The sequence below is a fragment of the Stegostoma tigrinum genome, chromosome 2, assembly GCF_030684315.1.
Source record: "Stegostoma tigrinum isolate sSteTig4 chromosome 2, sSteTig4.hap1, whole genome shotgun sequence".
Classification (NCBI taxonomy): domain Eukaryota; kingdom Metazoa; phylum Chordata; class Chondrichthyes; order Orectolobiformes; family Stegostomatidae; genus Stegostoma; species Stegostoma tigrinum.
In genome coordinates, this window is record NC_081355.1 from 46,992,860 (window position 1) to 47,010,281 (window position 17,422).

The window sequence follows — 17,422 nt, forward strand, 5'->3', positions numbered from 1 at the left end:
AGAGAGCTACTGGGGAAAATCATGTGCCAAAATAAAGAAACAAAGATGAAAGAGAGATGAAGGATCAAAGACAGGGTCATTGTGAAGAAACTCAAAAGGGAAGAGGAGGGTCATGCAATAAAGAGGTTGGGGGAAATTCAAACACTGGGACACAGGTAATTGAAAGTACAGTCACTGAAGGTGAAACATAGGGAAAAGGGATCTCCAAGACATCGAACAACAGAATGAGGGTTTGGAACGTTATAGAGGTACAAAGAGGATATGTCATTTGTAACAAGAACAAAAATTCAAATTCGAGATGTGGTGAGCTGGAGGCTAACTTCAGTGAATTTTTAAAAATCCAGTAGAGGGCAGCGGAGAGACTTGGCTGACAAGCATTCTGGAAGAAGTTAGCTCAGTCACCACATTTGATCAGCAGGGTGAGGAAGAACCCAATGTCAAGAACGGTAAGCCCCAAACATTGCATTACTGTCGTGTTTCCATTCTTCATTAATCAAAAATACAAAGAGGAGACGGAGAAATTAAGACAGGCTGTTTGTTGTATCCTGCTGGGTATTTAGTCTGTTTGTAAAGATTGCATTGTAATTTACGCAACCAGTTACTGCATCTCAGTTGTTATAAGTGCGGGCTTAGATGAATACTAGGTGTCAGTGAGTAAGGTCAGCAAGGGAAAGGCAGGCTAAGATTCTTTTATCTTTCTTAGTGTAAAGGGGTAGAGATGGGCTCCTCCTGCCAGATGTGGGAGATCAGGAAGCACTCTAGTGTCCATCAGGACTATGCCTGCAGGAACTATGACTGGCTGGAGCCACTCACAGACTGCGTCTTTCAGTTCGAATAGCAGTTGGACATACTGATAAGCATAACAGGTCAGAGTCTGACAGACACTCGTTCCAGTGAGGTGTCATAAGTTCAAAAGTAGATGGGTGACTACCAGGAGAGGCAGGAGCTAGTACAGGAGTCTCCTGTGACTATTGCCCCCTCTAATAGGTATACCATTTTGGATAATTTTATAGGGGCATAACCTCTCAGTGGAGTATAACAGCAGCAGCGAGGCTTAAGGCACCACAACTGGTTCTGCTGTACAGCAGAATCAGGCAAGATCCAAGCGAACAACTGTGGTAGGAGATATGCTAATTATGGGCACAAATAGGCATTTCTGTAATCACATTCGAGACTTCAGGATGGTGTGTCGCCTCCCTGGTGCCAGGGTCAAAGATGCATCCGAGCAGTTGAACAAAATATTTAAGGGCGAGGGGGAGCAGTCAGAGGTTGTTGTGCACATTGATACCAACAAGATAGGGAGAGAGAGGGAGGAGGTTCTGTGGAGTGAGTACAGAGTGTTAAGAAAGAGGCTGAAAGGCAGGATCTCGAGGGATACAATTTCTGGGTTACTGTCAGTGCCACATTGCTGGTGAGGCACGGAATAGGAAGATAGGACAGATGAATGTGTGGCTAAGGAGCTAGAGCAGGGGACAGCGTTTCAGGTTCTTGGATCACTGGGGCCTCTTTCGGGCCAGGGGTCTCCTTGTAAAAGAGGGGCAGGGTTGCACCTAAACTGGAGGGGAACCAATATCCTTGCAGGGAGGATCGGTAGTGCTACTCAGGAGGGTTCTACCTAGAGTGGCGGGGGCTGGGAACCAGAGCACGACATTAGCAAATGAAGGGATTGAGAGGAAAATAGATGTTAAGACCAGTAAAACAGAAAACAAGGTCAGGCAGAGATTGGTAAATGAACACAATGGTACTAATGGACTTAAGTATATTTATTTCAATACAAGGAGTATTATAGGTAAGGCAGATGAGCTTACAGCCTGGATCGGTACATGAGATATGATGTTGTGGCCATTACAAAGACTTGTTAGAGAGAAGGACGGGAATGGCTACTCAATGTTCCAGGGTTTCATTGTTTTAGATGGGATAGAGAGGAAGGCAAAATAGGTGAAGGAGCACCATTACTAAGCAGAGAGAATGTTATCTCTGCACTACGAGAGGAGATACTGGAGGGGTGATCCACTGAACCAATATGGGTAGACCTCAAAAATAAAACAGGTGCCATCACCGACAGGATTTTATTATAAGTCCTTCCCAACAGCCACCAAGACACTGAGGAAGAAATGTGTAGGCAGATTATGGAAAGATGCAATAAAAAGAGTTGTCACAATGGGTGAATTTGACATCCCCTATATTGACTCGGACTATCTTATAACAAGAGACTTAGACAGGACATAATTTGTTAAATACATTCGAGGGGGATTCTGGAAACAGTATGTGGATAGTCCAACTAAGGAAGGGGCCACAATGGACCTTGTACAGTGTATTGGCACATGAGTCTGGCTAGGGGACTGACCTTTCAGTGGGACAGCATTTTTGAAAGTAATTACAACTCTAAGTTTTAAGATATCTATGAATAAGGATAAGTCAGAACCTTGTGGCAAGGTACTAAATTAGGGGAGGGCAAATTACATCAGAATTGGGCAGGAGCTAGGGAGTCTTAATTGGAAAGATCTGTTATTGGATAAGTCAACATTTGACATGTGGGAGATGTTTAAAGACCTGATGAGAGTTCAAGACCAGCATGTTCCGGAAAGGAGGAAGGACAAGGATAGCAAGGTAAGGCACCCCGGTGGCTGAGAAAAGTTGTGAGCTTAGTCAAAAGGGAAACGGAAGCACATGTAAGGTTTAGGAAGCTAAAATAGAACAGGATTTGTGAGGAATGTAAAGAAAGCAGGAAAGAACTCAAGCAGGGAATTAGGAGAGCAAGAAAGGGACATGAAATGACCTTGGCAAGTAGTGTTAAAGAGAATCCCAAGGCATTCTATCTCTACATTAAAAGAGAGAGGAGAACTAGGGAGAAAGTAGGAACACTCAAGGATTAAGCAGGTAACTAGTGCTTGGAGGCAGGCATTATGGGTGAGATCCTAAATGAGTACTCTGCATCAATGTTTTCCCAGGGGAAGGATATGGAGGACTGTGAGATTTGTGTGGAGCATGCTACAATGCAAGGGCATTTTGATAGTAAGGTAGTAGTAGTGTTGGATCTTTTTGAACAGCATTAAGCTAGCACAGTGCCCAGTGGGCCCAATGGTATCTACCCCAGGTTACGGAGAGAGGCAAGAGAGGAAATTGCTGCGGCCTTCAAGCTCTTTGTATGTTCACTTGTGACTGGAAAGGTCCAGGAGGATTTGCGAGCAGCTAATGTTGCTCCTCTGTTCACAAAGGGAAATAGGGATAATCCAGGAAACTGGACGGTCAGTCTCACATTGACAGTTGGAAAGCTACTGCAAAGAATTCTTAGAGTTTGGGTTTACATGCATTTGGAAAAGCACAGTCTAATTAGGAACAATCAGCACGGCATTGTATACAGCAGGTCACATCTTACTACGGTGATTGTCACCTCCTCAAAAAATTCAAAGGTGAGGGTAGGACAGTGCATGTTGTTTACATGGATTTTATTATAGCTTTTGACAAGGACCCTCATGGTAGGCTCATCCAGAAGATTACTACGCATGGGATCCATGGTGACTTGGCCACGTGGATTCAGAACTGGCTTGCCCATAGATGGCCAGAGGGTAATAAAGAAAAGGCATTTTTCAGGTTGGAGGTCCGTGATTGGTGGTGTTCGGCGGGGATCTGTACTGGGACCTCTGCTGTTTGTGGTATACATAAACAACTTGAACGAAAATGGTAGATGAATGTGTAAGTAAGTTTGCAGACTACACAAAGATCAGTAGAGTTGTGGATGGTGTAGCAAGTTGTCAAAGAATACAGCAGGATGTAGATCAGTTGCAGATATGAGCGAAGAAATGGCAGATAGAGTTTAAATCAGGTAAATGTGAGGTGCTGCACTTTGGGACATCAACTGTTAAGGAAAAATATACAGTAAATGGGAAGACCCTGAACAGCACTGACGTACAGTGGGACCATGGGGCTCAAGTCCATAGCTCCCTCACAGTGGCCACGCAATTAGACAGGGTGGTAAAGGTGGTTTATGGTATGCTTGCCTGTACTGGTTGGGGAATTAAGTACAAGAGTCAGGAAGTGATATGCAGCTTTGTTAGACTTTGGTTAGGCCACACTTGAGTAGTGTGTTCAATTCTGGTTGCCACGTTAGAGGATGGATGTGGAGGCTTTGGAAAGGGTGAAGAGGTTGACCAGCTGCTCCCTGCATAAGAGGGTAGGAGATACAAGAGGCTCGAAAAACATGGCTTGTTTGCTCTGGAGTGGGGGAAACTAAGAGGAGACTTGTCAGAAGTCTATACAATTATGAGATGCATTGATAAGGTTGATGGTCAAAATTGTTTTTCCCCAGAGCTCAAACGTAGGTGGAATGTTCAAAGGAGACATAAGGGGAATTTTTTTGAATACAGTGGGAGGAGTCTAGAATGCACTGTTGGGGTGGTGGTGGAGGAGGCAGATAGGATGGGGACATTTAAGAGACTTTTAGATAAGCACATGAAATATGAAAGGAATGGAGGGATATGGATCAAAGGCAGCCAGAAAGGATGAAACAAACAACAAAGAACAAAGAACAAAGAAAATTACAGAACAGGCCCTTCAGCCCTCCAAGCCTGCGCCAATCAAGATCCTCTGTCTAAACCTGTCATCTATTTTCTACCGGTCTGTGTCCATTTGCTCCCTGCCCATCCATGTACCTGTCCAAATATATCTTAAAAGACGCTAACGTGTCTGCGTCTACCACCTCCACTGGCAACGCGTTCCAGGCAATAACCACTCTCTGCATAAATAACTTCCCATGCATATCTCCCTTAAACTTTCCTCCTCTCACTTTGAACTCATGACCCCTAGTAATTGAGTCCCCCACTCTGGGAAAAAGCTTCTTGTTATCCACCCTGTCTACACCCCTCATGATTTTGTAGACCTCAATCAGGTACCCCCTCAATCTCTGTCTTTCCAATGAAAATAATCCCAATCTACTCAACCTCTCTTCATAGCTAGCACCCTCCATACCAGGCAACATCCTGGTGAACCTCCTCTGTACCCTCTCCAAAGCATCCACATCCTTTCGGTAATGTGGCAACCAGAACTGTACACCGTACTCTAAATGTGGCCGAACCAAAGTCTTATACAACTGTAGCATGACCTGCCAACTCTTGTACTCAATACCCCGTCCGATGAAGGAAAGCATGCCGTATGCCTTCATGACCACCCTATTGACCTGCGTTGCCACCTTCAGGGAACAATGGGCCTGAACACCCAGATCTCTCTGTTCATCAATTTTTCCCGAGGATTTTTCCATTTACTATATAGTTCGTCCTTGAATTAGATCTTCCAAAATGCATCACCTCGCATTTGCCCGGATTGAACTCCATCTGTCATTTATCTGCCCAACTCTCCAGTCTATCTATATTCTGCTGTAATCTCTGACAGTCCCCTTCACTATCTGCTACCCCACCAATCTTTGTGTCATCAGCAAACTTGCTGATCAGACCACCTACACCTTTCTCCAAATTATTTACATATCACAAACAACAGTGGTCCCAGCAGATCCCTGTGGAACACCACTGGTCACAGGTCTCCAGTTTGAGAAACTCCCTACTACTACTACTCTGTGTCTCCTGTTGTGTAGCCAGTTTTTTATCCATCTAGCTAGCACACCCTGGACCCCATGTGACTTCACTTTCTCCATCAGCCTGCCATGAGGAACCTTATCAAACACCTTACTTAAGTTCATGTATATGACATCTACCGCCTTTCCCTCATCAATCAACTTTGTCACGTCCTCAAAGAATTCTATTAAGTTGGTAAGACATGACCTTCCCTGCACAAAACCATGTTGCCTATCACTGATAAGCCCATTTTCTTCCAAATGGGAATAGATCCTATCCCTCAGTATCTTCTCCAGTAGGTTCCCTATCACTGACGTCAGGTTCACCGGTCAAGAATTACCCAGATTATCCTTGCTACCCTTCTTAAACAAGGGGTCAACATTAGCAAGTCTCCACTCCTCCAGAACCTCACCTGTGTCTAAGGATGCTGCAAAGATATCAGTTAAGGCCCTGGCTATTTCCTCTCTCGCTTCCCTCAGCGACCTGGGATAGATCCCATCCGGACCTGGGGACTTGTCCACCTTAATGTCTTTTAGGATACCCAACACTTCCACCTTCTGTATGTCAACTTGACCTAGAGTAAGCAAACATCTATCCCTAACCTCAACATCTGTCATGTCCCTCTCCTTGGTGAATACCGGTGCAAAGTACTCATTAAGAATGTCACCCATTTTCTCCGACTCAGTGCATAACTTTCCTTCTTTGTCCTGAAGTGGGCAAATCCTTTCTCTAGTTACCCTCTTGCTCTTTATATATGAATAAAAGGCTTTGGGATTTTCCTTAACCATGTTTGCCAGCAATATCTCATGTTCTCTCCTAGCCCTCTTAATCCCTCGTTTCAGATTCCTTCTACATTCCCCATATTCTTCCAAAGCTTTGTTTGTCTTCAGTCGCCTGGACCTCATGTATGCTTCCTTTTTCTTCTTGGCTAGTCTCACAGTTTCACCTGTCATCCATGGTTCCCTAATCTTGCCATTTCTATTCCTCATTTTTCACAGGAACATGTCTCTCCTGCACGCTAATCAACCTCTCCTTAAAAGCCTCCCACGTATCAAATGTGGATTTACCTTCAAACAGTTTCTCCCAATCTACATTCCTCAGATCCAGCCGAATCTTGGTACAGTTGGCCTTCCCCCAGTTTAGAACTCTTCCTTTAGGACCACTCCCATCCTTGTCCATGAGAATTGTAAAACTTACGGAATTGTGGTCGCTATTTCTAAAGTAGTCCCCTACTGTAATATCAACCACCTGGCCGGGTTCATTCCCCAACGCCAGGTCCAGTATGGCCCCTTCCTGAGTTGGACTATATACATACTGCTCTAGAAAACCTTCCTGGACACAGCTTACAAATTCTGCTCTATTTTGACCGCTAACACTGAGTGAATCCCAGTCAATGTTGGGAAAATTAAAATCTCCCATCACCACCACCCTGTTTCTCCTACACCTTTCCATTATCTGTTTACATATTTGTACCTCTTTCTCACGCTCGCTGTTGGGAGGCCTGTAGTACAGCCCCAACATTGTTACTGCATCCTTCCTATTTCTGATTTCTACCCATATTGCCTCACTGCTCGAGTCCTCCATGGGGCACTCCTTCAGTACGGCTGTGATATCGTCTTTGACCAGTATTGCAACTCCTCCACCCCTTTTACCTCCTTCTCTATCCCGCCTGAAGCATCGATATCCTGGGACAACTAGTTGCCAATCATGCCCTTCCCTCAACCAAGTCTCAGTAATAGCAATAACATCATACTTCCAAGCCCTAAGCTCATCTGCCTTATCTACTACACTTCTCGCATTAAAACAAATGTACCTCACACCACATGTCCCTTTGCGTACATCATCTGCTCCCCGACTACTAATCCCTTTAGTCACACTGACTCCACTATCTAATTCCCTGCAGGCTTTCGTTACTATCTCTTTTCTGTCCAATATTTGGTTCCCATCCCCCTGCCACATTAGTTTACACCCTCCCCCACATCATTAGCAAAAAGCACCCCCAAGGACATTGGTTCCAGTCCAGCTCAGGTGTAGATCGTCCAATTTGTAATAGTCCCACCTTCCCCAGAACCGGTTCCAATGTCCCAAAATTCTGAACCCCTCCCTCCTACACCATCTCTCAAGCCATCCTGGCTATTCTTTCATTTCTGCACTGACTAGTATGTGGCACTAGTAACAATCCTGAGATTACTACCTTTGAGGTCCTACTTTTTAACTTGGCTTCTAACTCCTTAAATTCTGCTCGTAGGGCTTCATCCCGTTTTCTGCCTATATCGTTGGTGCCTATATGCACCACGACAACTGGCTGTTCACCCTCCCTCTTCAGAATGTTCTGCAGCCGATCGGAGACATCCCTGACCCGTGCACCTCGGAGGCAACATACCATTCAGGAGTCTCATTTTCGACCGCAGAAGTGCCTATCTATTCCCCTTACAACTGAATCCCCAATGACTATCGCCCTTCCACTCTTTTTCCCCGCACTTCTGTACAAGACAGCCAGCCACGGTGCCATGATCTTGGCTACTGCTGCCTTCCCCTGGTGAGCCATCTCCCCCAACAGTATCCAAAACGGAATACCTGTTTTGGAGGAAGATGACTGCAGGGGACACCTGCACTGCCTTCCTGCTCTTCCTCTGCCTTTTGGTCACCCATTCGCTTTCTCCCTCAGCAATCCTAATCTGTGGTGTGACCAACTTGCTAAACATTCTAACCACGACCCCCTCAGCATTGCATATGCTCCAAAGTGAGTCCATCCGCAGCTCCAGAGCCGTCATGCAGTCTAACAAGAGCTGCAGCTGGACACACTTCCTGCACATGAAGGAGTCAGGGACATCAGTCCTGTCCCTGAGCTCCTACATTGAGCAAGAGGAGCACAATACGGGTGTGAGATCTCCTGACATTATTAAACTTAACTTAGATAAATGAAAAAGGAACCAAAAAAGTTTCTGGCAATCACACGATATATATTAGTTTAATTTGGCATCATCTTTGGCACAACATCATGGGCCAAGGGCCCAATCCTGTGCTGTACAATTCTATTTTCTACAGAAAAGGACTAACTGAAGAATCACGAAGTAAGATACTTGAAAGTTTAGTTAAGCTGCAGTCTTTGGATGGAGGCAGATTAGAAACTAGTGGAGAGTGCATTGGAGCTGTCAAGGCTAAAGGTAAAATAAAAATTTGGGATTTGAATGGCTGAACTACAGGTAGTGTTAGCGGTAAACTGTATTTGTGATGAGGCTAAGAAACATTAAGCCCTGTTTTATATGGTGGAGTGGGATTGATGTGGGTGGATTATTTAGTGATAGCGTTCCCTAGAACCATAATATGAAACTTTTTCTCCCCATTACAATCCTAGACTATTGGTACAATGTGGTCTCGTCCAAGAGAACAGAAGATTCTAAGATTCAAACTCATGCATTATGTTTGGGATTCATGTCACATGCACCTTCAGATGAAAACAGCTAATTGTAACAGGTCACCTTCAAAAACTTAATCATTCTCTTGGAGCTTGACTGAGCTAACACTCTGAGAAATAGATAATCTTTAATTGTATGTGAAAAATGTTTGAAAACATGACATAAGACCACAGAAGTATCAGAGTTGCTCTAAAACACATTTAAGGTCTTCAGTGCAGAAACTGGACATTATTGATAGAAACTGTTTTACCTCAATAGCATGCTGGAATTGCTCATGCTCACGCTGTAGTTGTTCAGCTTCCTGAAGTGAGCTAGCAGTGATGAGACCTGCGTTTAGCATAGATTCTCCATTCCGAATCCAACCCAGCACCTGCAGTAATAACAATTAAGTTAGCAGCGTAAAATGAAGTTTCTGTTGTCAGGAGGAATCTCAAGTATGAGCAGGAAGTGGAGAAGCAAAGAGGCTGAGAGAGAAAATTCCAGAGTGCACTGCCTAGACCAGTGATACAAATATTGCAGAAAACCAAGGGAGGGATGCACAAGGCAACACTAAGAGTCAGCATCCCAAAACCAGTCCAACCTGTCTCTGCCTCCCTAACCAGTTCTTCCTCTCACCCATCCCTTCCTCCCACACCAAGCCGCACCCCCAGCTACCTACTAACCTCATCCCACCTCCTTGACCTGTCCGTCTTCCCTGGACTGACCTATCCCCTCCCTACCTCCCCACCTATACTCTCTCCACCTATCTTCTTTACTCTCCATCTTCGGTCCGCCTCCCCCTCTCTCCCTATTTATTCCAGCTCCCTCTCCCCAACCCCCTCTCTGATTAAGGGTCTAGGCCCGAAACGTCAGCTTTTGTGCTCCTGAGATGCTGCTTGGCCTGCTGTGTTCATCCAGCCTCACATTTTATTAACTAAGAGTCCGCAACTCACTGTTAATACTACTAACACCAAGATGTACTCCTTTAGGATAAAGTAGATTACTTCAACTATATTGTAAACTGCATGATGTATGAAAGTGGCTACATCACGCCCTAATCTTTCATTTTTATTATCAGTACGAAGATAGTTATAAAATACACTTTCACAGTAAGAGAACAGAGACATTTCCTTTGTAATTGCAAATTTCAAACAGAATTTGAAACATGAGCTTCAGAGTTCACGTGACAACCTGGAGCATAATATAAAAATTCTTCAGCATCGAAAATCAGCTACTTAACAAACTTGTTCCAATCAAGATAGTAAATCTAATTTTACTACCAGGTCCATCATACGCAGAGCATTGATTGTTGAATTGGTAAATAGTAATTGTATACGCAACATGTGTTATTGAAGGTCTAATGGTGATTTGTCATAAACTCCAGTTGGTGTTAATCAATGAGTCAGAGGAAGAGAGTGGACAAAAAGTCAAATGTATTCTGTGAAGCTAACTTGCTGGTGGCAAAAAATAAAAGAAATCAAAGTTTATTAACTTGAAACTTTAATTTTCCTTCTCCTTTGACAGATGCTGCCCAGCTCGCTGAAATTTCCGGCATTTTCAGTTTTTATTTTAGCATCAACAGTATTTTGCTTTTATGAAAGGAGAAATTACGCAAGTTTTCCAAAATTAAACAATCAATCATCACCATTATCATTTCCAACATGAGTTACACTGCAGATGAGCCCACAACACAATCTCAATGCTATCTGTAAATGGTGACATAAAACCCATAGGATGCAAATGACAAACATGTAACAGTACATAACATTTAACTATTATCTCAACTATAAAATAACAAGAGTTAAGATAAGTTCCACTTGGAGAAAATGGGAGCCTCCTAAGTGTGTATCGCAATCAGCAAGTACAGTATCCCACCACCATCAATGCACTAATACTAGTAACTCATCTCTAAAATCATATTTGTGCCGGATGAGTACAAGAGTTCTGCGAAAGTGAACCATTTGAAAGCATCAACAAAGTCTATTTGAAATTCTCTTGCTCATGCAAGCAGAACACGATCGTAAATATTTCAGAATCTTTGGACCTTATTGAAACATAGAAGTTTCTTAGGAGGCCTGATAAGGTAAATGTGGAGAAACTGTTTAATGTTGTGGGGCAGTCTAGGATCAGAGGATATAATCTTAGAGTGAGTGATCACCTATTTAAAACAGATGAGGTATTTCTTCAAAAGGCATTGAATCTGGAAATTTTTTTGCCACACACGGCTGTCAAGTTGGGTCTTTAAAAATGTTTAAGGCTGAGAAAAACAGATTTCTAATCTGTCAGGTCAGCAAGAATTATTGGAAAAAACAGGAAAGTGTGGTTGAGAATCTTCTGTGAAGTAAAAGGCATTTCTTCTTCCTTCTTTCACAATATTTACTCCACATAAACATTTCCATACATTCTAAATTTCCATGCTTAGCTTGTGTACAAGAGCACAAGAAATAGGAACAGCAATATACCAGATAGCCAAGTGAGGCAGAATTAACAGAATTAATCTATATTTGGACAGGCAGGGTTAATCAAGAACAGCCAGCATCGTTTTGTTAATGGGAGGTCATATTTGACCAACTTGATTGAACTTTTTGAAGTGATCAGCAGGTGTGTGAATGAGAAAGCCTTGCACAAGGCCTTGCTTGGAAAACTGATACCCAAGTAAAAGTCCATGGGATTCAAGGAAATTTGGCAAACTGGATCCACAATTATCTGAGTGGCAGGAAGTAGAGGGTGATGGTTGAGACGTGTTTTTCTATACTGTGTCCAGTGAGGTATCACTGGGGTCAGTGTTTGGTATCTTGCTGTTTGTGGCATATATAATAATTGAGATTTTAATATGGGAAGAATGACTATTGGGTTTGCAGATGATACAAAAATTGGTAGGATGGTAAATATTGAGGATAGCCTCGGATTACAGAAGTACATACTCAATGGGCTGGTGAGCGGCAAATGGAATTCAATCAGGTTAAATGCGAGTTAATGCACTTGAGCAGGAAAGACAAGACAAGGGAATGCAATAGGCCCTGGGAAGCAGAGGATCAGGAGGACTTTGGTACGAACGTACTACGTTCCTTAGCACATCATAACAGATGGATAAAGTGGTTAAGAAGGCGTATTATAAACTTGCCTTGATTACCCAAAACATAGGGTTGAAGAGTAAAGAGCTGGAATTGTTCAAAACATTGTTTAGGCCACAGCTAAAGCGTAGTGCATAGTTTTGGAGAGATGTGATGGCAAAGGAGATGGTGCAGAGGAGATTTACCAGAATGTTCCCCAGGGTTGGAGGTTTTCAGTTATGAAGAGAGATTGGACCGACTGGGGCTGTTTTTCTTACAGCAGCGGAGATACAGAGGGGGCGTGACTGAGATGGATAATATCCTGAGGAGCATAGGTAGGACAGACAGACAGCAACATTTCCTCTTGGAGGGATCAATGACAGGGGGGCTCAGATTTATGATGAAGCGTAGAAGGTTTAGATGAGATGAGAGGAAGATCTTTTTCATCCAAAGGGTGAGGGAATCCGGAACTCACTGCCTGTAAGGGTGGCGGGAGCAGAAAACCACATTAGAGTAGCATTTAACAAAATGTGAGGCTGGATGAACACAGCAGGCCAAGCAGCATCTCAGGAGCACAAAAGCTGACGTTTCGGGCCTAGACCCTTCATCAGAGATGAAGGGTCTAGGCCCGAAACGTCAGCTTTTGTGCTCCTGAGATGCTGCTTGGCCTGCTGTGTTCATCCAGCCTCACATTTTGTTATCTTGGAATTCTCCAGCATCTGCAGTTCCCATTATCTCTAGAGTAGCATTTAGATGTGTTCTTGTGATGCCAAGGCATACAACACTATTGGCCAAATGCTAGAAAATGGGATTGTGGTTGTTTTTGACTGACACAGAGATGATGGGCAGAATGGGCTTTTTCTGTGCTGAAGACCTCTCTGACTGTATGAGCCTGCCTTACCATGGTCATGGCTGCTTTTGGGCATCAACTCAACTCTCATGCCCATTTTTCACATCCCTTGAATTCCCGAGAAAATCCCCGAGAATCAGGGGGCAGCTGGGAAGGCAACGCTTTCCTCATGAAAACTTATCTCGTGAGTCAGCGGTCTTCTTGATTTGAACAGCAGGAGTGGTGAGAGCATGAGCCAGGAAGTGAACTATTATATTCGGGCATTGGCTAAACCCGAAACACTAGACGTGTAGTGTCTCCAACCCAACCTCCTCCTCCTCTAACTGAAAAAAAAGACAGCGTGGAGGGTTGGTAAGATAAAGTAAGGCTTTTCTTTCTTTATTCTTTTGACAATCTAAAGTAGGCAGAATGGAAGCTAGGGCAGTTGCATGCTCCTCTTGTAGGATGTGGGAGATAAGGACTAGTGTCCCTTCTGACTTCACCTGCGAGAAGTGCACCCAAGTGCATATCAGACTGCATTAGGGAACTGGAAATGGAGCTGGGTGAACTCTGGATCATTTGGGAGGTTTAGGGGGTGATAGAAAGGAGTTACAAAGGAAGTGGTCTCACCCAAGATACAGGGAAAATGTAGCTGGGTGATTGTCAGCAGGGGGAAAAGGGAGCAGACAGACAGTGCAGGGATCCCCTGTGGCCCTTCCCCTCAACAATCACTATCCCACTTTGAATACTGTTGGACATATACCACAGGACAGCGGTAGTGATCGGAGATTCACTAGTTAAGGGAACAGGCAGGAGATTCTGTGGTACCTCGAGAGACCACAGATATGTAGCCTCCCAAGTGTCAGGGTCAGGGATGTCTTGGATCGCGTCTTCAGGATTCTTAAGGTGGAGTGACAGCAGCCAGAAGTCGTGGTACACGTCAGTACCAATGACAGAGTCAGGAAACAGGATGAGGATCTGAAAAGTGAATATAGGGAATTAGAATGGAAGTTGAAAGCCAGGACGAGCAGAGTAGTAATCTCAGTATTCCTAACGGTGCTATGAGCTAGTGAGGCCTGAAACAGTGAGCGAGTGCAGGTGAATATGTGGCTACTGAGCTGGTGTAGCAGAGAGGGCTTCAGGTTTGTTGATCATTGGCATACCTTCTGGGGAAGGTGGGACCTGTACAGCAAGGGCACCAATATACTGGGCAGGAGGTCTGCTAGAGCCACTCGGGCAATGTGGGGGGGGTTGTTAAACCAGTTTGGCAGGGGGATGGGAACAGAAGCTACAAATCCGAAGATGGGGTAGCTGGTGTACAGGCAGGATAAGCAGTTGATAGGGCAAACTGGCAATCACTGCGACGACTTGAGGTGCGTCTCCTTCATTGCAAGAAGTGTCAGGCATATGGGTGACAAACTTCCAGCATGGATTAGTTTGTGGAACTACAATGCAGTGGTCATTACGGAGACTTGGATAACACAGGGGCAAGAATGGTTGTTGGATGTTCCGGGGTACAGGAGTTTCAAAATAAATAGGGAGGGAAGTAAAAGAGGTGGGGGAGTGGCATTGCTGATCTGGGATGGTATCACAGCTGCAGAAAGGGAGGTCTTGGAGGACAGTTTGTCCACTGAGTCAGTATGGGTGGAAGTCAGAAACAGGAAAGGAGCAGTCACTTTTCTGGGAGTTTTCTATAGAACACCTCCCAATAGCAACAGAGACACTGAGAAATAGATTGGGAGACAGATTTTGGAAAGGTGTAGAAGTAATAGAGTTATTATCATGGGTGACTTCAACTTCCCTAATATAGACTGGAACCTCCCAAGTGCAAAAGTTGGACGGAGCCGATTTTGTCACGTGCGTCCGGGAAGGACTTCTGACTCAATATGTAGACAGGCCAACTACAGGGGAGGCCATATTGGATTTGGTGCTTGGCAATGAACCAGGCCAGATGGGACAGCATTTGGTGATAGTGATCAAAACTCCCTGACCTTTACTGTAGTCATGGAGAGGGATAGAAGCAGATGGTATAGGCAAGTATTTAATTGGGGGAGGGGGAATTACAATGCTATTAGGCAAGAACTACGGAACACCAATTGGGATCAGATGTTCTCAGGGAAATCCACAACACAAATATGAAAGTTGTTTCAGGAGCAGTTGCTACAAGTACTGGATTGGTTTGTCTCACTGAGGTAACGAAAAGCTGGTACGGTGAAGGAACCTTGGATGACAAGACATGTGGAACACCTAGTCAAGAGGAAGAAGGAAACTTACTTAAATTTGCGAAAGGAAGGACTGGACAGGGCTGTGGAGGTCTACAAAGTAGCCAGGAAGGAACTGAGAATGGACTTAGGAGAGCGAGAAGTGGGTAGGAGAAAACTTTGGCAGGTAGGATCAAGGGAAACACCAGCACATTCTCTGCTTACATGAGGAACAAGAGGATGGCCACTGTGAGGGTAGGGCCAATCAGGGATCATGGAGGGAACATGTGCGTGGAGTCAGAGGAGGTAGGAGAGGTTCTTCATGAAAGCTTTGTTTCAGTATTCACCAGTGAGAGGGACCTTGACGTTTGTGAGGACAGCATGGAACAGGCAGATATGCTCCAACAAGTTGATGTTAGGAAGGAAGATGTGCTCGAAATTTTGAGCAACGAAGGCCAGATGAGACATACCCAAGGTTTCTACGGGAAGTGAGGGAAGAGTCTGCTGCCCCTTTGGCAATGATCTTTGCATCCTCACTGTCCACTGGAGTAGTACCAGAAGATTGGAGGGTGGCAAATGTCATTCCCTTGTTCAAGAAAGGGAATAGAGATAATCCCGGAAATTACACACCAGTCAGTCTTACTTCTGTGGTGGGCAAATTATTGAAGAGGATTCTGAGAGATAGTATTTATGATTATTTTTAATCAAATTGTCCTTTTCCAAATAATCAGCATGGCTTTGAGAGGGGCAGGTCATGCATCACAAGCCTGGCTGAATTTTTTCAGGATGTGCCAAAACACATCGAAGAAGTGGTTGTGGTGTATATGGATTTTAGCAAGGCATTTAATAAGGTTCCACATGGTAGGCTCATTCAGAAAGTGAGGAGGCATGGGATTCAGGGAAATTTGGCTGTCTAGATACAAAACTGGCTGTCCAATAGAACACAGAGGATGGTAGTAGATGAAAAGTATTCAGCCAGGAGCTGACTGGCCAGTGGTGTTCCTCAGGGATCTGTTCTGGGACATCTGCTCTTTGTGATATTTATAAATAATTTGGATGAGGAAGTAGAAGGTGGGTTAGTATGGTTGCTGATGTCACTAAGGTTGGGAGAGTTGTGGATAGCATGGAGGGCTGTTATAGGTTGCAACTGGACACTGACAGGATACAGAGCCGGGCAAGGAAGCGGCAGATGGAATTCAGCTCAGATAAGTGTGAAGTGATTCATTTTGGAAGGTCGAATTTGAATGCAGAATACAGGGTTAATGGCAGTGTGCAGGAACAGAGGAATCTTGAAGTCCACAGCCATAGATCCTTCAAAGTTGCGACCCAAGTTGATAGGATTGTCAAGAAGGCGTATGGTGTATTAGTTGTCATTGGCAGTGGAATTGAGTTTAAGAGCCGTGAAGTTACGCTGCAGCTCTATAAAACCCTGGTTTGACCATACGTGGAATATTGTGTTCAATTCTGGTCACCTTTAGATGTGGAAGCCTTAGAGAGGGTGCAAAGGAGATTTACCTGGATGTTGCCTGGACTGGAGGGTGGGTCTTATGAGGAAAAGTTGAAGGGACTCGGGCTTTTTTCATTGAAGCGAAGGAGGATGAGAGGTGACTTGATAGAGGTGTACAAGATGATTGGAGGCACAGATAGAGTGGGTAGTCAGAGACTTTTCCCCCAGGGCAGAAATGACTATTACATGGGGGCATAATTTTAAGGTGACTGGAAGAAGGTATAAGGGAGATGTCAGAGGTAGGTTCATCACACAGAGAACGGTGGGCATGTGGAATGCACTGCCGGCAGTGGTAGTGGAGTCTGATAGTTTAGAGACTTCTAAGCGACTCTTGAATGGGCACATGGAGGATAATACAATGTAGGGTATGCAGGGCAGATTGATCTTAGTAGGATAATAGATTGGCACAACATCGTGGGCCGAACAGCCTGGACTGTGCTGTATTGTTCTATGTTCTAGAATAAAACATCTATCTATCCAAGACGTCAATATATTGAATTGAATGATGGAGACTGCAAAGCCCTCGAGGATAGAGAACTACAAAGATTCACAACAATTTGCTGTCAAAAAGTTCTCCCCGTCTCGAAGCTAAATGATCAGACCTTATCCTGAGACTGTGCTCCCACATTTAGATCAGTATTTTGAACCCAAAATGTCAAAACTGCTTTGCCGTGATTAATTTCCATGGCGCATTGAACTGTATGTACAAAAATATTCTTAAATTAAATTGGAATTGTACCGGCTCACAAATGAAATGAAATCATTCATTTTTTTGAGGTCTTTGTTTTTGTGAGCTAACCCCTGTGGAGAATGATGCTCCTTTGGGTATCCTAACATTTAAGACAAATTGCTCCATTGTTTGATACA

At 44.2% G+C, this 17,422-nt stretch overlaps 1 protein-coding gene across 5 annotated transcripts in view; it reads right to left on the reverse strand.

The window, feature by feature from the left end:
* LOC125461125 (triple functional domain protein-like) overlaps positions 1 to 17,422 on the reverse strand; it is a 636,773-nt gene that overhangs the window by 370,734 nt on the left and 248,617 nt on the right. For all 5 annotated transcript variants that reach the window (XR_007249410.2, XM_048549570.2, XM_048549543.2 and 2 more), the window contains one exon: positions 9,237 to 9,356. Coding sequence is in view for 4 of the 5 variants with exons in the window: in XM_048549570.2 (XP_048405527.1) it covers positions 9,237 to 9,356 (120 nt within the window). In the remaining variant the exon portion in view is untranslated. The remainder of the gene's footprint in view (positions 1 to 9,236; positions 9,357 to 17,422) is intronic.